The following is a 27,028-nucleotide window of genomic DNA, read 5'->3' as shown; positions in this document are numbered from 1 at the left end:
TCTAGGGTAAGTGTCTATAAATTAATATAGTAATACACTACCTACTGCAAATTTTTGAAGCAGTTATAAATGCCCTTATGAGGCAACCAACTTCCTGATACACAGATAGTAATTGCTATATAAAAGCAGTATGGGGTCGGCTCAGTAGTGTAGTGGATAAATGCCTCCAGGGATGGTATCCCATATGGGTGCTGGTTGAAGTTCCAGCTGCTCTACTTCCAATCCAGCTCTCTGCTATGGCCTGGGAAAGCAGTAGAGGATGGTACAAGTGCTTGGGCGGGCCCCTGCATCTGTGCGGGAGACCTGGAAGAGGCTCCTGGCGCCTGGCTTCATATCAGTGGAGCTCCAGCCTTTACGGCCATCTATGGAGTGAACCAGCAAATGGAAGATTTCTCCGTCTCTCTCTCTCTTTCTCTGTCTGCCTCTGCCTCTCTGTAACTCTATCTTTCAAATAAATAAAGCTTAAAAAAAGAAATGTCCTCAACAAATTGAAACAGGTTAGATGCCACACGTCCTATGGCATAATTAATTATAATTATATGGTGCATTATACATTATATTTAAAATAAGTTGCCAAAATATTGATAATGATTTTTTACAGGTCCTCTACTCATCATTTAATAATTAGTTGTTGGAATACTCAATTCCTAAAGAATTGATTTTAAGGAGCTAAAAGAAGTGATCCTACATTTACTTAAAATGATAATAGTATTTACCAGAAAATGCATATTAAAATATGATTATAGAAGAGCACACATTGATGAACTCAGATTAAATATATGTAAACATAATTTAGGTATGATAGATACATAGTTATTTTTATAGTTTATATTTCTTCAGTTTTACCTCAATATCAGTCAAAATCAATTAAAATATCAAATGGGAAGCATTTATATATTAGGAGTTTGTCTCTATTTAGAAAATAAGATTGGGAAGAGCAGTGCTATAATCATAAACAGGTCCCAGGGAAGATCTGTTCTCTGTTTTATTTCTATGGCCTTTGACCCCTATTTTTCTTTTCCTTTCCTTTTTTTTTTTTTTTTTTTTTTTTTTTTTGACAGGCAGAGTGGACAGTGAGAGAGAGAGACAGAGAGAAAGGTCTTCCTTTGCCGTTGGTTCACCCTCCAATGGCCACCGCGGCCTGCGCACTGCACCCAGCGCATTGCACTGATCCTAAGGCAGGAGCCAGGTGCTTCTCCTGGTCTCCCATGGGGTGCAGGGTCCAAGCACTTGGGCCATCCTCCACTGCACTCCCGGGCCACAGCAGAGAGCTGGCCTGGAAGAGGGGCAAGCGGGACAGAATCCGGCGCCCCGACCGGGACTAGAACCCTGTGTGCCGGCGCTGCAGGTGCAGGATTAGCCTAGTGAGCCGCGGCGCCGGCCAGAACCCTATTTTTCTTTTCTTTTTTTTTTTAAACATTTTTATTTATTTATTTGAAAGGCAAAATTACAGAGAAGAAAGAGAAAGAGATCTTCCATCCACTGGTTCACTCCCTAAATGACCACAATGGCCAGAGCTGGGGTGATCCAAAGCCAGGAGCCAGGAGTTTCTTCCAGGCCTCTCATGTGGGTGCAGGGGCCCATGTACTTGAGCCATCTTCTGCTGCTCTCCCAGGCACATTAGCAGGAGCTGGATTGGAAGTGGAAGAGCCAGGTCTTGAACTGTTGCCCATATGGTATGCTGACACTGCAGGTGGAGGGAAGCCTAGTCAATTATGTTATAGGACCAACTCCTGGATCCAATCGTTGTAGGCAATTCTACTTCAAGTAAAATCCCTCACAGACTGTTTTTGGGGATATCATTTTTATAAGCTCTAATCAAGATTTTAATAATTAGAAATATTAATTAGGGGATAATATTCAAATGACAATAAGAATAAACAATAACTTACTCACACTTGTAACTGCACAAGGTGATAGTTTTCTCAAACTACACCCTATAACACATTCCCTCCCCTTCCATTGTTTTCATATGACCACTTAGCCTATAAACAGTGACTAAATGACATGAAAAATCTGAGAAGACTTGCATCCTAGACACTAAATTTAAGACTGATTGATGATAGGGGCCAGTGCTGTGGTACAGTAGGTTAATCCTCCACCCGTGGTGCTGGCATCCCTTATGGGCACTGGTTCTAGTCCTAGCTGCTCCACTTCTAATCCAGCTCTCTGCTATGACCTGGGAAAGCAGCAGCAGAAGCCCAAGTGCTTGGGCCCCTGCACCCATGCGGAAGACTCAGAAGAGGCTCCTGACTCCTGGCTGGGGAGTGAACCAGCGGAAGAAAGACCTCTCTCCCTGTCACTCATTCTCACTCTCTGTAACTCTATATCTGAAATAAATAAAATCTTTAAAAAATAAAAAAAAGATTGATGGGACATCAAAATATCGCCTACTTGATATCTGATCAGTATACACAGATCACACAGTTAATAAATGGTGCAGTTAAAACTGCAAGGGCCAGTGCTGCGGCGCAATGTGTTAAAGCCCCGGTTTGCAGCGCTGGCATCGCATATTGGTGCCAGTTCAAGTCCCGGCTGCTCCACTTCCTATCTAGCTCTCCACTGTGGCCTGGGAAAGCAGGCTCTAGTCCTTGGGCCCCTGCATCCACATGGGAGACCCAGAGGAAGCTCCTGGCTCCTTGCTTTGGATTGGCACAGCTCCAGCCATTGTGGCCATCTGAGGAGTAAACCAGTGGATGGAAGACCTTTTTCTTTCTTTGCCTCTGCCTCTCTGTAACTTTGACTTTCAAATAAATAAATCTTAAAAAAAAAAAAAAGAAACTCTGCAACAGATCTTTTGTTTTCAGTATTACATATAAGTATTAAAACTTAAAATGTATAGCTGCTCACAATGAGCACTTTCATTATATAGACCCTGATACTGATTCTGGCATATCATCATCTATATTTTAAAAGTGATTTTGAACATCATAGTTTCTCCACAAAGATACATTACCACATGTGATTGTTGGGAAAAATAAAAAAAAGCAATACATTATGTCAACCTTTGCATTTCCATTCACTAACACATAGCAAATTACATAAACATCGTACTGAGCACAATTGAATAATACCTGAAAATAGAAATGGTAAAATATTCTCTGTGGAAATCATCAGTCCAAAAAGCAGTTGACCAAAATCTCATGTGACAAAATTGTATAACCTAAAGCAAATGGTCATATTCTAAAAATAGGTCTGAGGTGGGAGATTTTTAAAGCTCTATATTTCTTATTTGTTCTTTTTTTTTCTGTAAGATATCTAATTCTTACTATTTTCACATATTAGTATGAGTCTGTAATCACTTTTTTGTGTCCATGTGTGTATGTGTTATGTGTTCTTAGACAACCAAATATACTTTGCAAAGGATTAGGAAAGCATAATGAATGACAAAGGAAGCTTTTAAACAATACAAAATATTAGCTTTCTGACTCAAAACAATTAAATTGTATCAACATAAATTTCTTATTCACAGAAATATTTAGTTTCCTTTCATTACAAACTCAATTAAAATATCAATTGGGTAAAATGTTATTTCCTCATCTAGATTTTACTACATATCAAATCAGAGTCCAGAATATTTTTCTTTTACTTTTTTTTTTTTTTTTTGACAGGCAGAGTGAACAGTGAGAGAGAGAGACAGAGAGAAAGGTCTTCCTTTGCCGTTGGTTCACCCTCCAATGGCTGCCGTGGCCAGCGCGCTCTTGGCCAGCGCACCGTGCTGATCCGAAGCCAGGAGCCAGGTGCTTCTCCTGGTCTCCCATGGGGTGCAGGGCCCAAGCACTTGGGCCATCCTCCACTGCACTCCCGGGCCACAGCAGAGAGCTGGCCTGGAAGAGGGGCAACCAGGACACAATACGGCGCCCTGACCGGGACTAGAAACCGGTGTGCTGGCGCTGCAGGTGGAGGATTAGCCTATTGAGCCACGGCGCCAGCCCAGAGTCCAGAATATTTGACAAGACTCATCATGTAGGTTCCTTTTAATGTTTGTGCAACAAAAATTAAATTTCCCACTTTCTACTTATTGTTAAGAGATAATAAAATAAAGAAAATGTCAACAAATAATTGCACAACCTTTTGATAGAAAATGAGTGAACATTACTGACATCAATGAATGAGAGTTATAAAAAGACTAAATTTGTTCATTCCATGTAGAATACTTAATGATTCCCATATAGGTAATTCATTTCTTTGTACAGAAGCTAGAAGAAAATATCCTCATCTTATTCATACAGATAGCTTTCCTTCAAGGGCTCTGTTGAAAGCAAAATATCTCAACACAAAAGAGGTGCTATTGTGCTCTTTCCCACCTCCTCCTCCCCCTCCTGAACTCATTTGCTCTCTCTTTTTCATACACACACACACACACACACACACACAAATAGCATTGACAGAAAAAGGAGAAAAATTTACTTTTGGGAAGAAAACAGATGAGAAAACATATATCAAAAAAATGTAGTGATATAATAGTAGTAGCATAGTATAAAAATCTTAATGAACTAAAGAAGATTCTCTACACATAGAAAATGCTTCCCTACATTACCAAATTTTTCAAAAATCACATAACTACTTTAAAAGTTTAGAAATATACCAGAAGTTAAAATTATTTGTAAAAGATTCCATTAAAAATAAGATAATGGGATATTAAAAAAGATAATGGAATATTTAGATATCACGTTTTAAAAGTGGGGATATACAGCTACATAATTGTTTTTAAAAGATGTACCTGGCAGTTACCAAGCAATATGTTTATATTCTGATAGTTAATGAATCCATATGATATCTTTAAGTGCTATTTTATAAATCATTTGGGATCAAATATGTATAAAATAAAAACCTTGGAAATAAGTAAACCAATATAGTTTTCATTTCTAGTCCTCACATATTTTATTGTTCCACATCTGTTTTGCCCAAGTAGGGAGTAGAGTAGACAAGTGTTATCTCCACAATGAATAAGCTATGGTTTAGAAAAACTTCTTGAAGACAGGTAGAGAGGGTTGAGAATCTCCCTTTTTGGATCCTGAGATGGTGAGAAGGACAAGGGAGTGGAAGTTGTGTGGAGAGTTTCGATACTGTGGACCTCAAGCAATCGGGGCAGCATGATGATTGATCCAAGGTAGGTCAAAAGCACTGGGAAGACACTGTCTTGGGCTTATCTTGGGGAGGGGCCGTGCTTCCAGGAAAAAACATCTAATAAAGTTTAGGAGCAATTCTGTGACGTTAAAGTGGGTGACAGTTATATAGATAAGCATGAGGTGGCAATCCTGAGTCCTTACAAGACGTGGGGGGTCTCTCAGAGTTTATCGTGCTTCTCTGGGGATCTAGGCTCAAGGGGCTTCTTGTATCAGCACAACTGAAAGAAACCAGGATTGGAGACGTGGAGACAGAGCCAAACCTGCACTCTGACAGTGAGAGATGATGCTCACCCTCCACAGCACAGGCCATAGTACAGGATTCAGATTCCAGAGAACAGAATGTGTGGGTAGAAGTTCTGAGTGGAGATCAGCAAAGTTCCAGAGAACATGTTGGATAAAGGCTGCTTCCATTTCTTGACTGCTACCATGAACACACACAATGCCACTCCTCTAAGTAGCTAAAATGGGGTACCATATGTTAGAACATTTAAGTGTTTCCCAGCAACAATCTATTTGCAATACCAGCTACATTCCTAAGTAGCCATAACAGCCACATGGAAGGTAGAGGAACTTGAGGATGTTCAGACAATTGGTTTGCTAGTTAAAATATTGCATATAAACTTGTAACATACATTTAAACTCAGAGAACACTGATTAAAAATACTAAACAGATTACTTATGTGTCCTTGTTTTTGAGGATATAGTATTTAGCACATTATCTTTTGTGTATTTAGAGTTCAGAACTTTCCCCAATGGCTTATCTTCAAGTAGGAGAAATTATATATGCTACATGTCATTCTAGTATAAGTTCAACAACTTTCCAAAATAAATACACAAATAACTAGATTAAAATATCATGATTTATTGTCTTCAATATTGGAGCTTCTCTCCTCGGGCCAGTTCCAGGTTCTCCACCCTCAACATGATTTAATCTGTCTCTGACTGGGATTAGCAGAATCCAACCTCTTAATGTTGTCACACCTGCTTAAGATGAACTTTCATACAAGGTGATAATTAAGATGATAAATAAGAAGTCAATGAACTTCACAGTTTCTGTACCACAGGTTGTAGGAAATATTTGGTGCCTGGTTTGCTAGTAAGTGTTTCATAATTGCAACATGTAGTAACAAACATCAATAGGGAAATGTATTATTACATTCTATGTAATAATGTATTGGAATGCTAGAAAATGTTAAGCTTCAAAATAATTAGAACCTATTATGCCATTTATGTTAACTTTTAAAATAGTATTAACTTTAACATACATATATTGAGTGTGAATTAAAATTTTAAAAATGAATGTATGTGAATAATATATTACTACTTCAGGACAGTTGGAAGAATAGATGGGAAAATGACAGAGGTATTTCTATACAAATGTTAACATCTTAAAGGTGTTATCTTAGAATAGGTATTAAAATGATGCATGATGCTTATGTCTTTATGTTTAAAATATTTTATGCTTTAATATGCACTTGCTTTAACATTAAAGAATCTGTTTGCTACATTCTTATACCTTAAGTAAAGCTGATTCAAATGTTCTAGACATGCATTAAAGAGAAAATAAGGACACACGTTCATCAGCTATATCATTTGAATATGTTCAGTTTCATGTTGGAAAAATCAGCTGACAGAAAGCAAAAAAACTGCAATGGTGAGACAAGCTGCTCTCACAAGCCCTAGCCCCACATTAATTAAATATAATTAACCAATCAGCAGTTTAAAAAACCACTGTTCAAATTTAACCAATGATGCCTGAAGCTACATGGAGGCGAGACTTTCTCTGACAACATAGAAGATTAGATTAGATGAAGGCAGGCCGGAGAAGAAAGTAGAAAGCAAGACAGCAGAAAGGAAGCAGAACAATGGCATCTAAAAGGTTGGGGCATGAGTGCAGAATTGACTGGGAGAGCCTCAGCAGGAAAAATAAATGACAGAAAGACAATGTTTTACAGGAATCCAGGGAAATAGGAGTCTCAGCTATAAAATGGTGAGAGCAAAATAATGGAAAGACTCAGATTCTGATACTATATTGGAAGATTCAAGCTGCAGGAAATGTCAACTCTGATTAGCGTGCAGGGAGGTATAAATCTAGTAGAGGTTGGTCAAATCCTTAAATCCATAATTAGTAAAATAGAACACAGTAGGCAGAGATGTAGAAAATTTGAAGTTGTGTTTCCAAATGAGTATCTTGGAGCTATTTCAATTGGGTAAATTTATTTACTTTGGTTAAGCATTGAAATCTGATGTTTGCCCCATATTGTAATAAATAGTGGCATAGCCATACAAGAGCAGTCAACATCTACAGTCTGATAAAAGTATATAAAACTTTTTCATCCAATAGGATTTAAAGTAAACTTCAAAGAAGTAATTTTAAAAGCTCTATTAACAATTGTTGAAATGAATTCAGTTTGCGTTAAAGCTGTTTTGGTATCTGTTTCTCTGTAGCAAACACAACCTATATCAGTATGTAAACAAATGGAATCCTCTAACAGTATCTTTTTTAGCAAGAGGCTGTGTCTCAGTCAACCTAGCAGCCAAGCTTCAGTCACAGGCTCTCAACTGATCAGATATGTCCATGAAAGGTAAATGCCTCTTTAAATCATGGCCAAATTAAGGCAATGCCAAGTTGTAACAAGTCAAGCATGTCTCTCTCTCTCTCTCTCTCTCTCCCCCCACCATGTGTGTCTGTATGTGTGTATATATATATATATATACACACACACACACAATTAATTACTTAAGATATAAGAATGTAGCAATTAATATACATAATAAATACATAATTAATATGTATTTCATATATACATAATAAATATGTATACTTATATATAATGTAATTTCTTAGTGTTTTTCACTTAATACATCTCACTAAATGAAGTGTTAACTATCTTGTCATAATTTATATGGGTATCATGGAGTTAACTCTTCAGTTCCATAGAAATAGAGCTGAAAGTTGTTTTTTTTAAAAAAGATATTTATGGGAGCTGTCATTGTGGCATAGCAGGTAAAGCTGCCACCTACAACACTGGCATTCTATATGGGCACTAGTTCATGTTCTGACTGCACGACTTCTGATACAGGTCCCTCCTAATGCAGTAGAAGATGTAAAAGAAGCCCAGGTGTTTGAGATCCTGCTACCAATGTGGGAAAGCAGTATAAAGCTCCTGGCTCCTGGTTGGCCTAGTGCTGGCCATTGCATCCTTCTCAAGTGTGAACCAGCAGGTGGAAGAACTCTTTCTCTCTCTCAGTCTGTATCTCTTTCAAATAAATAATAAATCTTTTTTTAAAAAAAATTTAAGAATATGAGCATTTGGCATAACAAGACACCACTTGGAGTACCCACATCTCATATTGAATCCCTCTTTTCAAGTCTCACTGACACTCCCGGTTCTAGATTCCTGCTAATGCACACCCTGGAAGTAGTAATGGTTCAAGTACTTGAGTCTCTTCCTCCCAGGTTGGAGGTCTGGATGGAGTTTCCAGATCCTAACTTCCCCCTGAACTAACCCATCCCCAACTGTTAACAGAGCTTGAGGGAGTGAACCAGTGGCTTTCTCTGTCTCTCGCTCTCTTCCAAATTAAATCAATCAATATACGTAAATAGATTCATGATTTTAAATGTAAATGTAAGGCATAAATTTAGCTATCTCAAAAATAAGATGTAATAAGATGGGAAATATATAATTAATTGAATTTTAAAACACACTAAAGTCTCACCAAGACAAATTTATTAAATTTAAACTCCTAAAACATATTTAAATTATATATATTCAAAACTTCTTAAATTGTTGATTAGCATAACAATTATCCACAGGATGAAGGCTAGTTGTTAAATTTTAAAATTATGAGTGATAAATTCAATAGAAATAGGTGGTCTCATAGAAAGTCAAAAATATAATCCTTGTTGTTACCAGAACCTGAACAGTGAAATGAAGAGGGAAGAATTGGGAAAGGTAGATTGACAGGTTCTAAGTTATAGCTAGATACAGGTAAGAGGTTATCAGGTTCTATTTTATAGTAGGATGAAGAAAAACAATGTTAATTTATTCTATATATTTCTACTAAAATTAGAAGACAGGGTTTGGGAGTGTTTTCATTATGAAGAAATATTAAATGCTTAAATGAATACATAAATTTGCCCTGACTGCTAGACCGTCCTGCTTATTAATAATTTTTCAATACTAATAAGCCTTGTGGGCTTTTGCTATGTATTCAAAGAATTCTGAATACTGCCTTAAATAGACCAGACAACATGGTAAGTTTTAAGGATTTTATTCAGTGAAAGAAATGCACAGGAGATTGTGGGCTTTATTTAGGGGAGAAAGAGAAGTCTAGATGCTAAGTTGGGTCCATTCCAAACAGAGAGCAGGCCAGGAGCAAGCCACGTGAAACAAGCATACAGGTAGGAAAGCAGGGAGTGGGTGGCCTGAAGGCCATGCACCAGAGGGGCAACAAAAAAGGGAAGGGCCCACATCTGCCCTGCTCTAGCCCTTATATTCACTCCCAAAGGGGAGTGGTTACGTAGCCTGATTGGCAGGTGGGCATACAGGTGGGTGGGGTCAGGTAGGGGCATGAGATCACACAGGATGGTGAAGGCATGGTCTTCCAGCTCACAAACATAATCAATTTTATCCTGTCTGCCTGCCTACATCAACTGGCTATCACAAAATGCATACATGCAAGGAAATATTACATATTACACTATAAATATGTACAATTTCTGTAAAATATTTAAAATAAAATTATTAAAAAAGGAAACAAAGCCACAAAAACTTTATATGCTATCAGTAGACTAAATATAGAATGCTTTAAAAATATTTGCCCATCATTCTTATTTTTAATTCTCTATATTTCATGTGTATTTGTTTGTATTAAGATATTCATGTCTATTTTCATTCAGTATTTCTCTCTCCTCCTCAACACTGTTTATATTTGTAAAATTTAAGGCAAACCAGAGCAAAACAATTTTTTTAAGTTAAGATATGTCATAGTAGAACAAAATATACTGCTAAGGCTATAAAGTGAAAGACATAAACATAGATCAGATATAGAATTAAAATAAAGATAGTAGGAGAACATCAAGAGTTTAAGAGAATCTCCCCTTAAACTTATCACTGGATGAAGAAAGTGTGGAAGGTTACAAAAAATGGATTTCAAATTAATGTCTTGCAACAGATAATAGACTAGTCACTCAAGTGACATTTAACTCCAGTCTTCTGTACATCTGGGTAGGTCCTGGGAGCATAAGACTTGCAGAATCGTGAAACATTCTCTTTTTTTCTCATCCAAGTATTAACCAGGCCTGACACTGCTGAACTATCAGAGGAGATCTGGCGCATTCAGAGTGGTGGGGCTGTAGACAACATATCCCCTTTTCCAGACAAACTACCATCCTACCCACAAAGAAACATATCACAGATTCAAGCAACAAGGTTCTGACAGGGTTGATTGTATTAACCTTTAAGATACGCTGCTTTTCTTTCCCATCAATAAAAGAATAAAAGTGGTTATCATCAAAAGGTGCTAACAGAATTAGCATAAATATGTGACAGAGCAAATATTTATTAAAGTGAAGGGGAAAGGTGGCCTTCAAACCATAAGGACTGTGAAATGCTGTACTAAAGTCTGATGAAGAAAGTTTCTTTAAATTAAATAACATCTACTTGCAGCAAAATTTTACACTGATTTGAGACAATTAAATGGCAACCACTACTCTGTCTTATTATATTTGTGTGTATGTATGTGTCAATAATATATGCTGGCCTAGAATTCAGAAGGAATTCGCTTCTGGCTGAGAGAATTCTATATAATCTCATTATCAAAATTATTTTAATATTGTTCTCCTTATATTGAATTAAAGAGAGGCATCCATACTGTGTCCACAGAGGTTCAGTGCAAAGTCTTCAGTGTCGAATAATCCTGGATTCAAGTTCCAGGTCCACTACTTGCTAGCTGTGGCACTTCAGGCATGTTATATAATCTTCCTGTGCCCAACTGGTGTGGGGGATACAGCAGCGATAATAAGCAGTTTAGGTGAGGAAGCCGCTGTAAAGCATTTAATATATTTTCTGGGCCATATGATTAATACCAAATAAATTTTAGACATTGCTATTGTGGCAATTATTAGTTTGAACAATATAATATACCAAAAACAGTAAAATCGACCCATAGTGATGAAAAAGAAGAAGCAAAAATATAGAAATAACACACCAAACAATAAATTATTTATAGTTAATATCACTATTCTATTTTGTTTTGGTAAGTAAAAAGCAGAAAACATCAGAGGAAACTAGCCAGTAACATAAACTAGCCTGCAAAAGTCCTTAATAATTGCTATGGACAAACAATGATGAATGTAGTTTGAGGCATTGTGAATTGATTGTGAAGATCAATTACACAAAGGGTAAGTGGTAGTTTTATGATACTATGGTAAGCTATAATGATCCAAAACAATTACATGGAGGATGCTATTATGAAAATGACTTAAAGATACATTTTTATTGCCAGAGATTATACATGAAGCTTATGAGTGTTGCTCCATATAGATGGAGTTTTCAGAGCACCTACAGTTTTTTCATTAGTTTCCTTTCCCAGTAAAAGTTAAAAAAAAGCAGTGTGTGGAATTTAGCAAATGCAGTGAACACAATTCTGACTAAGATACTGGGAAGTCCCATGTTTAATTCAGACAAACACTGTCTTTTCTAATCAACTTCTAGATTACACTCTTTTTTTGTCCAACAATGCCAAGTTGGCATGTTTGTCAACAAACCCAATTGATGTTTAATAAATATTTAGAAAATGCATTATACATATCAACTACCTCTTCATTTCTATTTCACTGTTGGCAGTTTCAAAGTAAAATCAAGTGAATTAAACAAAATGAGTATATTCCCCTTCTCTGCAGTGTTAATTAAATGATATTAAGGTAAATAAAATATTTCACTGTAAGTGAAAACATTGTTTCAGAAACAAATACTAAATAAGTGATCAGTGTCATCTGCTTAATCAGAACAGATGTTTTAATTATCTTTCCATTTTCACTATTTCAAAAAATAAAAAATAATGAAATGAATTATAAATCTTGTTTGTTTAATCAGAAAAATGAATATTGGAACAACATGAAAACAATTTTGCCTTGTTTCTATTTACTAAATGCTAATACCAAGAGCACACTGTACTATATGATGACAGTCTCATCCCACTTTTTTGATCTTTATAATTAGTTTTGGGTTAGAATAAGACATATTTCTTTTTCATTCATCTTACCCCTCCATACTTTTGTAAAACAGTTAACCCAAGTTTGTTATGAATGCAGACACAAAACTTTCTGATGTAAAACCTCAAATTCGCAAGGATTGCCTGCAAACCTGTTTCACTCAGGTGGTTGCAGAAGTACAAGCAGGCAAGATCCACAGTCACAACCACTCACCACAGTTGGCTTCATCTGATGCATCGGCACAGTCTGGATCCTCATCGCAGACCCACAGCTTGGAAATACAATGTTTGGTGGTTTTACACTGGAAATAGTCTGGAGAGCAGCTGTTTTCAGCTTAAGAGGAAAACATCTATTAAAATACGGCTTTGGAAAAGAACAGAAACTTATAAAACGTCATGACACACACAAGTGTTCAAAACAGCTCACTGAAAATGCATTCTTTTTTGATTAATAGGGCTCTACATGTGAAGAATTATCATTAATATCTGAAATACACTTTAAATATCCTTCCTAGTGAAAATAAGTAAGGAAAATGTATTTCTGCAATGATAATTGATAAATATCAGAGTTTACAAGAAACTATTAGATAGTTTGAAAATAATCCTAAGATAAACAACTCAGGGTCTTTCAAATTTTTTTCCCTACAAATTTAAGAATTTATACATAAGCATTTTTAAATATGGTAAAGAGACTAAAATCAGAAGTCATTAAATGAATAAGAAAATGAGAAGCATAAAATTGATCAAAAATCTCTAGTTTTTTTGAGTTTTTGAAGGAAGTGGTGAACATCAGACTCAGACTGTAAACTGCATCACAAATCGTCGTCAGCTTAATGGATCAGCTTCTAGAATGGCTAACCATAAAGAACAGGCACTGACTTTACTCTGAATGTACTACCTTAATCAAATTGCTGGATGACTGCACATTATTTACTGATAAAACTTTTAAAGGAATAAAATAAAACTTTAGCAAGGCAGAAGTGTTGACAGCAGTTCTGTTAAAACTGTGAAACATACTATCCTATAGACACTGTTGTGTGCTTGCCTACACACTGGTATGCACATGATACAAACTGGGTTTTTTTTTTTTTTTGCCTTCTATTTAATGTCATTGTAGTTTTGTTGGGAGATGGAAATTCCAGTAGACTAGAATAAAAAATATTTCCCTATTATTCTTTCAAGTAGCCTATTATGATATACTAAATTAAAATAATTTTGATAGGTTATTTTCCAAGATTATGTATTTCATGTTACAAGTTCAACAAATATTTTAAAGAGGCAAAAAAGAAAAAGTCTCTTCAGTATAAGGGATTTTATTGCAAGTAACTAATTAGTCAATAGAAAACATTAGGATAGATAAAGAATAAAGAATTGATGGGATAATAACCAACTAATTTTTATGCTTCTCTTAAGTTATGATGTAAATACATGAGTATTGTCCATTGAATGAAAGAATATTTATGGCTGGCGCCGCGGCTCAATAGGCTAATCCTCCACCTAGCGGCTCCGGCACACCGGGTTCTAGTCCCAGTCAGGGCGCCGGATTCTGTCCCGCTTGCCCCTCTTCCAGGCCAGCTCTCTGCTATGGCCAGGGAGTGCAGTGGAGGATGGCCCAAGTGCTTGGACCCTGCACCCCATGGGAGACCAGGAGAAGCACCTGGCTCCTGCCTTGGGATCAGCGCGGTGCGCCGGCCGCAGCGCGCCGGCCACGGCGGCCATTGGAGGGTGAACCAACGGCAAAGGAAGACCTTTCTCTCTGTCTTACTCTCTCTCACTGTCCACTCTGCATGTCTTAAAAAAAATATTTAGTATAGTCTCCATGTACCTTTGAAAGAAAAATCACCCATTACTCACTATTCTCTGTTTTTTATGATGTTCCTCAAATAATCCTAATTGGCACCTATTTATAATTACTTGATTTTGATTGCTGCTTTACTTTTCTAACTGTATGGATCTATGATGAAAATTTTTCACCCAATTTTAGTTGGGAGTCAAAAATAAGAAAAAATAGGACATGTTGATTTGACTTACGACAATCCCTTTCATCTTCCTCATCCCCACAGTCATCTTGTCCATTGCACCTGAGGTTTACAGGGATACATTTTTGGTTCTTGGTACACTTGAACTGGCCTGACAAGCAGACATGTGTGTCTAAAAGACAGAAAGAAGAAAAAATCCTGACCTGAGACCTATGCTTGAATTTAAATCTGCCTAGACATAATTAGGATTCTATGCTCCTGAGTGAGGAATTTAATCACCTACCACAGTTGAGTTCATCAGAATTGTCTCCACAATCATTCTCTCCATCACAGATGAAAGCAGGCAGTGCGCAGAGTCCAGTTCCACACTGAAATCGGCCTGGCTGACATTTAAACTCAGCTGGGAAGAAAACAAATAACTGTTTTGGAATGGCAATCTCAGTGCACGTCTTCCTAAACAGAGCTGTTCTGACAGTCAATCTGTTATTATATTATTGCATTAAACACTCCCTAGAGCACAATGTGAATGTCTTGCATCTAATGCAAATGTCTTAAACCTTTTAGATTCAGATGTGCAGCTAATCTATGAGCAACACAGATGACCTCCAGATTATATTTCAGAAAGTAACTGTAAGGTAAGGACCTAACAGTATATAAATATAAAAATCATCTTTTTTAAAAAAAAATGTCTCCTATCTCAATGAAGTGGTATTGTCAGGTTAGGTTGCAGAATATAATTTACTGTAATAAAAAACCGCTATTTCAATATCATGTTTCAAAAAATCATTCTCCTGATCACTTTGCTGTGTCCTGTGTCTATTATGTGTGCCATATGTCTTCAATACATATTCTGTAGCACTACGTAAAGCAAATGCTTCCTATATCTATCTTTTTTGTTCATTTATTTATTTGAAAGGCAGAGCATCAGATAGAGGCACACAGAGCAAGAAAATGAGAGTGAGAAACAGAGAAACAAATATATAGAGAGATCATACATTCTCTGGTTAACTCCCCAAATGGCCACAATGGACAGCTTGGCCAGGCCAGAGCCAATTCACAAAACTCCATCTGAGTCTCCCATGTGGGGTTGCAGGGGTGCAGGTACTTGGGCCATCATCTGTTGATTTCCTAGGCACATCAGCAAGGAACTGGATTGAAACTGAAGCAACTGGTACTCAAATCAGCCCTCTGATACAGCATGCTCATATTGCAAGTGGGGGTTTAACTCGCTGTCCCACAATACCAACCCCTCTATCATTTTAAATCATAATTATTGATATCCATCCTATAGCTTTTTATTAATATTTAGTTATTTATTTGAAAAGCAGAGTTACAGAGTGGCAGAGGCAGAGAGAAAGTCTTCCACCTGCTAGTTCACTCCCCAGATGAGAGCAACAGACAGAGCTGTGCCAATCTGAACCCAAGAGCTTCTTCTGGGTCTCCCACGTGGGTGCAGGGGCCCAAGGACCTGGGCCATCCTTAGCTACTTTCCCAAGTGTGTTAGCAGCGAACTGGATCGTAAGTAGAGCAGCCAGGACTCGAACCGGTGTCCATATGGGATGCTGGTGCTGAAAGCCAGGGCTTGAACAACACAGTGCCGGCCCCCATAATTTTTATGTATAAAGAAAATGTCTTGTAAATAGTATATAATTTAACATGCCTTAGATGTTATTATAATGAATAATTCCCACATGATGAGGCATTTCCTTTTGCTGTATTCTTTGAGTTTATATTAAGAAGTAATAATAATAAAGTAGAAATTATTGATGATCTCCTAAGGATTAGGCATCAGATAGGTGCATTCAGATGCAGTTATTGATTTAATCTCATCCTAGCTTCCTGAGTGGGACCATTTTACAAATGAGGAAACTAAATTGCATGAATAGTAATATTTCACCCCAAATGTAACATTTTCAAGTGGCAGACTTCAAATTCAACTCTAGGTCTGACTCTGACATCTCACAAATTATGTTACTTGCAGTAAAACACTTGTTTTTTGACTAATGATCCTAATGTGTGCTACTAATCACTGACTTTGAGATTAATAAATGTGTTCTTTATTAGTTCAAACCAGTGAATCAAGCAGTAATAAGTGACATTTTAAATTTTCAGTAGGAAATAGATGATCCTTTCATAATTACAGCATTGATTAAAATTTAAAGATTCTTTAAAAAACCCAATATGTATTTTACAACAACAAAAGAAATTTTGAAAATGTTGATCATTTACCTCCAATGAATAAGATTTGTTAATCAGTCACAGTAATAGTTTAAACTGCATCATACTTAATTTTCTTACCCCCTAGACATGAGCATTTCCTCTATTTCTTATTGTTTAATACATGATATCCTTTAATATTCCTTTTACTACCCAAGTAACTGTGCTATAAAAAGAGATGCAACTAATATAGGGATACCTGGGAATAACTGGGAAGCCTTTCTGACCTTCATATTTGTCTCTAGAATGATCCCTGGTGACTTACAGTGTCACAGAAAGCATAGTCACAGACTTACACTGTCAAAGAGTTCTTGATGCATCACTCAACTCCATTACATAACAACTTTTGGTGAGTTTCTGGAGATTAGGCTCAGGTGAAGTTATGGGTGCTGACAGTGACTCTTACTTTCCACCAGTCTTGATGATACAGAAACACAAAGATGAAACCAGAATACCTCAGCTTCATTTTCTACCTCACCATGACACTCAAATTGGATATCTCATGTTTACTGATACTCAAAGATGTTAGCCATCAAGAATAAATAGGTTATTTGCTAAAGGATATGTAGGAGTACTAAAAATATTAGGTGTTGGCATTGTGGCACAGTAATTTAAGCCTCTAACTTCAATTCTAGCATCCCATATCGGAATACCAACTGGAGTCCCTTCTACTGAACTTCTGATCCAGTGTCCTGCTAATGCATCTAAGGCAGCATATGATGTACTACGTACTTGGATCCCACCCTCCATGTGGGGAAACCTAATGGAGTCCCTGGCACTTGGCTTCAGTAAGTCCCAGACCTGGCTGTTGATGTCATTTGGGGAGTGAATCAGAGATTTCTCTCTTTTTTTTTTTTTTTTGTCACTCTGCCTTTCAAATAATCAAATAAATCAACCTTTAAAAAGACAATATTATGAGGTCAGGCTTTTTGCACAGTGTTACAATGCACTGGGGACACTTTCATCTCTCAACAGGGTCTCTGACTTTGTGTCCTGACTCTACTTCTCATTCAGCTTTCTTCTAATGTATACTCTTGCAAGCAGCAAATTCTGATCAAATACTTGGATCCAGTCTACCCACATGGAAGACCCAGACTGAGTTCTGGAAGCATGGTTTCAGTCTGGTCCAGACTCATAACCTATGCCTATAACAACTGGGAAATGATCCAGTGAATGGAAGACCACCACTCCCTACCTCTCTGTCTTTCAATAAATAAATAAGAAAAATTAAAAATGAAAAAAATAACTGGGAAAAAGCTGCATAATTATAGTCTGCACGAAGACTTCTTGGATATATTCCCAAAGTATAGGTAGTAAAACAACATACCAATGAGAATACAAAAAACTAAAAATCTTTGCAGCAAAGATAATAAACAACAGAATAAAGACACTACATATGAAATAGAAAAAAATGCAAATCAGTCAACCAACAATGGATTAATATCCTAAATATATAAGGAACTAAAATCGGTAGTAAGAAAAAGCTTGGCTTGCTTACTTAGTGGTGGATTAATCTTATGATTATACAATAAACTGAAAGTATGTCATTGTAAAAATTAAAATAAGGGCCAGCACTGTGGCATAATGGATAAAGCCACTGCCTGCAGTGCCAGAATCCCATAAGGGTGCCACTGCGAGTTCCAGCTGCTCCACTTTTTGGACAGGCAGAGTGGACAGTGAGAGAGAGGCAGTAAGGTCTTCCTTTTCCATTGGTTCACCCCCTACAATGGCCACTCTGGCTGGTGCTCTGCACTGGTCTGAAGCCAGGAGCCAGGTGCTTCTCCTGGTCTCCCATGCAGGTGCAGGGCCCAAGCACTTGGGCCATCCTCCACTGCACTCCCGGGCCACAGCAGAGAGCTGGACTGGAAGAGGAGCAACTGGGACAGAATCCGGCGCCCCGACCGGGACTAGAACCCCGGGTGCCGGTGCCACAGGTGGAGGATTAGCCTATTGAGACTCTGCGCTAGCCTTGCTCCACTTCTGATCCAGCTCTTTGCTATGGCCTGGGAGAGCAGTGGAAGATGGCCCAAGGACTTGGGCCCCAGCACCCGTATGGGAGACCCAGAAGAAGCTCCTGGCTTCGGATCAGTGCATCTCCAGCCGTTGCGGCCATCTGGGGAGTGAACGAGCAGATGGAAGATTCTCTCTCTCTCTCTCTCTTTCTCAGCCTCTGCCTTTAAATAAATAAATAAATCTTTAAAAAATTTCAAAAAAAGAATAAGAAAGGAAGGGGAGGAGCAGTGCTGAGAGGGAGGGTAGGGTAGGAAGTAACACTGTATATCTGAAATATATATCTGAAATATATATATATGAAAAATATATCTGAAACATTGTATATCTGTATATATGAAATACAAGAAATTTGTTCACCATCTATACATAAAAATGCGTTTTAAAACAAGAACAGTGCTTGTGTCCATTGTTACACTACATAGAACTGAAACATTTGTATCTTTGATAATATTTATAGCAGTAAATAAAATTAGTATTTTTTTTGAAACTCCAAAAAATTGGCAATAGACTTTAACAGAAATTTCTCAAAAGAACACCTAATGCCCAACAGGTATATGAAAGGAATGTTGAACATCACTAACTAAGCATCAGAGAAATGCACATTAAAACCGCAGTAAGACATTATCTCACACATTGTAGAAATGATATTATGAAAAAGATGAATGTAAAGTGTTGGTGAGGATATGGAGAAAAAGTTTTGTATAGTACTGGCAGGAATCAAAGTTTCTAAAACCATTATGGATAGCTGTATGAAGGTTACTCAAAAAAGTGAAAATAAAATCATATATGATCAAGCAATCCCACAATCAGTACATGAGAATAGTACATTAGAAAATTATCTGCATTCCCATATTCCCTACAGCATTATTCATAATATCCAATAAATGAAATCAATATACTTGTCCATCAATATGCAAATGGAAAAAGAGAACGTGTTTCATATATATGTATATATATAAAGAGAATATAAAAAACTATTTTAATTTGTTACAGTATAGATGAATCCAAAGATCTTTCTGTAAAACCAAATAATCCAGGCATAGAAAGATAAATACAGCATAATTCACCTATACATGGAATATAAAATGTCAAACTCAGAAACACATGGTAAAATGGTGGTTACCAGAGGTTATAGGGTAGAGGGATTGGGAAGATCTTGAGCATAGAACACAAAATGTTAGTAAGACATGGGGAGTATATTCAAGATTCTATTGTATAACACAATGACTATAGCTAGTAACCATATCTTGTACACATGAAAATTGATAAGAATGCAAATTTTATAAGTTTTCACAACAAAAAGTAATTATGTGAGTAATGTATATAATTAGCCAGGCTACACTGTACACATATACAAAAACACCATGATGTATAACATATATAATTTCTATTTGTTAATCAAAAATAAATTAAATGTAGATATTAATACTTAGCAGATCATAAACATCTCTAGATATCAACATGTCTCACAACAGGTATTAAAGTAATATTTGAAAACCATAGTTTCTAAAATTGGGTGCATGTGAAAACTCATCACACCAAATCTATTGTTAACTTTTTTGAGTCACCAGAGTTCCACAATGAAATCTCAGTGAAGATTCTAATTAGTGTTCAGGATCTGTGAATATTTTAAAAGGGAAAGTGTTGCAGAGCTAATGACCTATGCTGCAGGTCATTCCGATGGTATTTCCTCAGAGAACGGTGAATCTGAGCAGAAAAGGTCACTGTTGTAACCCAAGGGCTAAATTAACATGTTCACTTTAGCTTATTTCAATACACTACAAAATAAGTTGTATTTAGTTCTTTCCTCTATCACACCAAAAACTACTTTATTAAAGGGAAAATAGTAACTTCCTTTAGGTAAGGAAATCTCATTGAGGTCACCAAAATAATTTTGGTTCCCTTGGTATTCATTTTAATTTAGAAACTAGAAAAGAATTTTCCCAGCATAATATTACACCTTTCCCATACAGATATTACTCTTTACATATTGTCTATCATAGTGAAAATACGAGCTATATTTAAAAACACCTAACAGCAGCAAATCTTCAAATACAGGAAGATTATAGGAGGGAACGATAACTTTTGAAGCTTCTTTCTTTCTCACTGTACTGATTACATACTTTCAAACACATAAGTGAAGGAAGTGAAACAGCTTCAACTGTGATCAGGGAGCTGGAAGCTAGGTAACTATCTAGAAAACCTGACTTTCAAACAGCTTTATAATTAGATGTTGGAAAGTTCTCCACCAAAAAGTAGCTAAGTTTCACTAAGATTGTACCCTACCTTCAGTGCAAATCTAAGGACCCTGAACTGAATTGTCAAGGCCAAATCATGGCAACCATCTACTGGAAGGTTGAGGGAATTACCATGATTGAGTCCAAGCATCTTCAACTTGACAGGAACATATTGGAGTGACCTATGGAGTAAACTAAAGAAGGCTATCAGGGAAGAATCTTCTGACCATTCAGTACAATCAAACTTACCAATGATTCTTTTTTTTTTTTTAAAAGTGACACCTAACCACACCAGTCACAGTCAGATGCCAGGCACTGTAGAACATCTGCTAAGAACATACTAAATTCCCAAACAGCAGATTAACTATCTATTGGAAAATCTGACTTGTGAAGAATTTTCAGGATTTTAATACTGATAGAAAAAAGTATGTTTGTTTATATCCTTGATTTCACTCAGTGAGCAGCATTCTGAAAACTTCCCCACTCTTGCTTCCAATTTGATGACACATTAAGTCAAAATCATGCCAATTACAACTCTACTGATCACTACAAGAAGCAAGGTATTTTTCCACATGTAATTAAGTTTGAAGAAAGCAAAAACTACTGACACAAATTGCTGGTGTGTCATTCTATCATTCTAACTGTAATTGTTCTTAGAGATACACCAAAGATCTTAGAATGACTTTTATTGTATTTTTAAAGAATGGTGGATGAAATTTTTCCATTTAAATTTTGGGAAAGTATCAGAAGGCAATACTTCACATTTAGCTGCAATTTTCCAGGTCTGGGATGTTGGGAGCTTCAAATTATAAGTTCCAACATTGGCCAATGTACTCACGGCAGTCATCAGGTTCATCAGATCCGTCGCCGCAGTCATCCACTGTGTCACATTTCCACCAGAACGGAATGCATTTATCAGTTTTGCAACGAAACTTAAAAAAAAAAAAAAAAAGGTGTTGAAGAACCCATTGCATATATCAAGAGATATTTAAAAATTCGTCAGGACATTGTATCCTATACTTCCTTGCCACAAATGTGAACCGTGATGGCCTTAGAACATTCCACGACAGGGAATAAAGTACAAGTGCCAAAACAATCTTCCAGAAAAGAACGTTGTTTGGGACAACCTCTTGACATTTTCTGTGCACATAGACAAGAACACAAATTTACATGATATCTAAGGGCTACTAGTGCAGTAAAGCAGCAGAACTGAATGAGAGCCACATAGACTCTGCGTCAGAAACAGCCGAAAATACGCACTACCTGGCCCTTTACAGAAACAACATTCACACAGGACAAACTAAAGAAAATCACACTGTCCCTACAGAGAGCACATTCAGCTAAAGCAACTGCTTTTAAGAGTCACCTTAAATGGTTAAAACCTAACAAATTATAAACTTTTGTCAATTTCTCTTGCTACTATAAAATTATTTTCTCTATTTTAACAGCATTTCAGTGAAGGCATATATCTCAATATTCACCTGGAATGGAAAACATTAGTTTCATAATTTTCTAAAGATATTAATTTTTCTTTTGAATTATGTGTTGCAATTTCTACATGAGTGGTAGATAGGAAGTCACGTTTATTTTAGTACTTTACACAGCCTAGGTTCATGATCTCTAATGAAAATGTATTACCAATCTAAAAGTTTGCTTATCTAAAATACTGTTATGGTATTCAAGTAAGAGAAAATCCATTGCTAGTTTTATTCAATCCTGATTGCATATCATGGCGTTGACTTAAGGTAGATTTGTTATTATTATTATTTTTACAGATGAGAGTGGATTTTTCTTCCAGTAGCAACGTGGGATGGAACTGAGCAGCATGAATCTAAGGGGAGTTCTGACTCTTCAACAGATTTTCTCATATTTGCTTCTTCCGTGGTCATGTCTGTTGTGGTTTTTCATAAATTACCAGAGGGGGAAAATTACCTTTATAGACAGTGACTGTCTGGGGATATGAGGCTAACTCTGAAAGCAATTGCCCTGAACATTAAATATTTCCAGTCATTACAGTACATCAACGCACATTAGTTAGAGGCTTCAACCTCCTGAGTATCTACAAAACCTTCCCAATCATGATTGGAAAAGATCTAAGACTTTTTTTTTTTTTTAAATTCACTAAGTAAGTCTGATTTAAATAAATACCAACTGTTGGAATTGCATGTGGCATTATGATTTCAGTTTCCATTTCATTCTTAATAAGAACATAAAAGGAATTTCAGCTGAGAGAAGGCCAGAATAAAATATCCTTATGTTACTTTTCATGGTAATCAATACTTTATTCTCAGAAGATCTCTTCTATTTCTTGCCTGGGCTTCATTTTTTCATACTTAAATTCAGTAACTTAAAAAGATTAATGCTAAACATAAATATAAAACATTCTTCGCGGTAAATATTCTCCAAAGCTAATATCTTCATAAAATAAATTATAGACTGTAATTATCACCCATAAAATGAAGCAATAAAAAAACTACCAAATACATGTCTACTAATATGATTGCAAGGTTAAATCCAAATCTACCAATTGAAGTAGTTAAAACAGGAAGAATTTCTACTTAAAAATAAAGGCATTTTAAAATATACTTTTTTCTAACTAAAATGATTTCCATGAAATATTTGAAATGATTAGTGGATTTTCATTTTTATCAGATACTAAGATCATGTTTCACTCTTAGTTGAATTCTTATTTGTAGAGTCTATGTATTTATTTTTTTATAAAAAATACTATTTGAGAGATATGTCATTGTTGGTAATCATTAGATCATAACAAATCAAAATCACTCAGTAATAGTAAAATAAAATGCACATCTTTCAACAGGGTGCTTAATGATATGATTTCAAACTATCTGGATTATTTGCTTCATTTAATCATCTGTTTCATTGCAAACTATATTTTTATCAACTGATTTTTCTGTAAGAAATATATGATAGGCAAATTTTCCTCCCATTATATTAGAAAAGAATCAGAGGTCAATTGGAGGCATCAAACAGAAAATTACAAGGATAACCTCTAGTGGACTCAGTTAGCTGTTCATCATTTACGTTTTTCTTAAAAACAAATTAAATTATAATTTTTTCCAGGGATTATGCCTGAAAACTAAGATACTAACATAGCAAAAGGTAATGTATTGGAGTGAAATGGACATTTAAATAGGCATTTTGAGATTTGAAGATTGTTTACAGCCCTTGTCTCTATTGTTTAGGAACAGTATTTTTTTCTTCATGCTATTTGTTGAAGTCTTTTTCTTTAAAACTGATTAAACTTATGATTATAGTATAGAGAAAATAGATCTTTGTAAAAATTAGGACTGGGAATAGGACAAGGAAGAGGAAAAAGGTTTGGAGTGTGAGTGGGAGGGAGGATTAGGTAGAAAGTATCACTGTGTTCCTAAATCTGTATTTATGAAATACATGAAACTTGTATAGCTTAAATAAAATTTTAAAAAATGCTGTTGAAAATTTGAAAGTAATGAAATCAAGTCCATGCAACTACCATTAAGTAAAATTTTTCATTTCAGGATAGTTTCACTGGAAATAATTCAGTTTTAAAGAAAAAGAATAGTTTTCATGATGAAATATTTTTGTTTATATTTTTTGTAGGATCTTTGTCCTTAGTGTGCTGTACATTGAGATTTAATGCTATAACTAGTATTCAAACGGTATTTTTCACTTTATGTTTCTGTGTGGGAGCAAACTGTTGAAATCTTTACTTAATGTATGCTAAACTGATCTTCTGTATATAAAGAGAAACGAAAATGAATCTTGATGTGAATGGAAGGGGAGAGGGAGTAGGAAAGGGTAGGGTTGTGGGTGGGAGGGACGTTATGGGGGGGGAAGCCATTGTAATCCATATTCTGTACTTTGGAAATTTATATTCATTAAATAAAAGTTAAAAAAAATAAAAAAATAAATAAATCTTTAAAAAAACCCTTTAAAAAACAAACAAAAAAAACCAAATGTGCATATATACAAATATTAGGTATGTGTGTCTATTTAAGCACATATATAGACAGAGAATGTATATACTTTTATATATAAAAGATATATAACTTCAAAAAAAGTATCTAGAGAATTACTCTTCCAACTCATCTTTTCTATACTATTATCTCTGAGGAGTGAGGGAGTGTAAGGATGATGATGCAGAGCAGATAAACTAAGATTTCTTAGCTTGTGTGACTCGACAGTTTTGCCCATACTGTGCTCAATCACCTTGCCTTCTCAAGCTATGTAAAATCACTGGTGCTGCTACTATGTCCACTTTGGAGTAGAGCTTTTATATTGTGTGGATTTGTGTAATGGTTTCAACTTTTGTTTCCCTTTTTGGACTCTTCTGTACATCCTAATATCTTAGGTTCCATTCTAATGATATTAATTCAATTGCTTCTCCCTTACTCTATGGTCATCTATCCATGCACTGTATACAATGATCATTTAATGTGTGTCTCTGTGTATGTGTGTGTGTAAATATATATATATACACACACCTTGTATAACAACATGCCCATCCATTCCATGATGTGGTTTCCAGGCCTCTACTCACCTGACTGGCTGTGCAGTTGGATAAGCAAGTCCTGTTATCAGCAGCAAGATAGAAGTTAGTGGGACAAGCACAGGTATGGGTCTTTCCAGGGGCTAAAAGGCACAAATGACTGCAACCACCATTATTTATCACGCAGAGATGTTTGGAGACTATAGATGAAAAAGAAATAACAACAGTAAAATAGAATAATCAAGACAGATAATAGAAAACGAGATCAAAGATAAGCTTCATAGCAAGTATTTGAATAAATTTTGTAATCAAGAACTCAAGATGATATTTTATTTTATTACAAAACCACTATTTGTCCAATAACATTAATTTTACAATTAAATAATTTTAAGGGAGCATTTCTACACAAACTGTAGAAAAAAACCTCTCCATAAAAAGGGACTAGAAGTACTATAGATGAAGGCATACATATGTTCATAACTATAAATGTAAAATAAAACAATGGAATAATGATCTACAATAGTATAGCGACTCCTTTCTAGGCCAGGTTATGTTTTCAGTAAAACGATCAAACCTTTATTACACAAGGCCTAATAGAATTCTTACCACAAGTAAGCTTAAACAGATTTGATAAATTCATAATTTTTAGAATCTTGATGTTACTTAAATAGAATTCCTCTGCCCAGCATTCCAGAAACTAGGAATCCTATAACTATTTTGTAAACAAATTATTTCAAGAATGTAGCCTTCACTTCTCTGACTATATGTATTATTATTATAATCTCACTTAATATGATTTAATAATCAATACCCCCTATGCTATTATTGAGCTTCTAATCATCTCTCAAACAGCAGTACCTGATGTCAACTGAATTCATTCCACAAAATGATGCTACATCATAAAATCGGTAAACTTTGTGAAAAATAAAATTACACTTAACCTTGAAAGAATAAAAAATGGAATGTTACTGAAAGATGTTGATGCATTTATGGAAATCATGGAAAGAATAATTACCATCAGGTTGTCTATAAGAATGATACACCTGGATATCTGTGATGGCATGCCATGAGTTAATCAGTGAGAGTCTGTCTGCTCCCGAGGTTTTATGGGCACGGCTGAGTGACTTGGTTTTCCCATCAGTCCAGTAGATGTAGTCTTCAAACAATGTTAGTGCAATCACCCCTGGAATATCTTGATTAGGGACTGTAATAGGAGATGGTAAGATTAATGTTCAGTCTTGGAAGACTGCCAGTTAAAATATTCAATACTACATGGGCTGACAGATACAACCGCTACAGAACTTCATGTGAATAATTGCTGTGACAACCTGTCAGGCTGGCAGGGTTCTTTATTACCAGTTAAGAGGATGCAGGATTGGGTGCAGGAGTTCGCTTTGCTCCGATTTGGCTTAGTTCAACCACTGGGAAGAAAATGAGTGTGATCCTGCTCACCACTGGAAGAAGAAAAGCTGCTTACCAGAGACAAATAGCATCCAACATCTAAAAATTTACACCTAGGAGATACTTATACATCTCAACTTAAATCTAAGGGTCATTAAACCACTGTCTTGCTCATTTAAAATGATTATATATTCAGGGTGAAATGTGTCCACTACCAGGAAGAGAGTGACTATGAAGCTACTATAAACCATTTTAGTCACTGAGATTTTATGAGCATTTTTACTTTCAAGATGAGCTGGGATTGGGGTAGAAGGAAGCAAATGTGGCAGATTGCAGTGT

The 27,028-nt window shown here is 36.0% G+C and overlaps 1 protein-coding gene across 9 annotated transcripts in view; it reads right to left on the bottom strand.

The window, feature by feature from the left end:
- Positions 1-27,028, bottom strand: part of LRP1B (LDL receptor related protein 1B) — a 2,140,503-nt gene that overhangs the window by 208,715 nt on the left and 1,904,760 nt on the right. For all 9 annotated transcript variants that reach the window (XR_007920674.2, XM_051849575.2, XM_051849574.2 and 6 more), the window contains 6 exons: positions 26,304-26,492; positions 25,340-25,488; positions 21,635-21,728; positions 14,613-14,729; positions 14,382-14,501; positions 12,565-12,684 (listed from right to left, as the gene is read on the bottom strand). Coding sequence is in view for 8 of the 9 variants with exons in the window: in XM_051849575.2 (XP_051705535.2) it covers positions 12,565-12,684; positions 14,382-14,501; positions 14,613-14,729; positions 21,635-21,728; positions 25,340-25,488; positions 26,304-26,492 (789 nt within the window). In the remaining variant the exon portion in view is untranslated. The remainder of the gene's footprint in view (positions 1-12,564; positions 12,685-14,381; positions 14,502-14,612; positions 14,730-21,634; positions 21,729-25,339; positions 25,489-26,303; positions 26,493-27,028) is intronic.

This window comes from Oryctolagus cuniculus, chromosome 3, assembly GCF_964237555.1.
Source record: "Oryctolagus cuniculus chromosome 3, mOryCun1.1, whole genome shotgun sequence".
Lineage (NCBI taxonomy): Eukaryota > Metazoa > Chordata > Mammalia > Lagomorpha > Leporidae > Oryctolagus > Oryctolagus cuniculus.
Note: the sequence above shows the minus strand (reverse complement) of the source record. Positions and strands in the feature narration are given on the sequence as shown.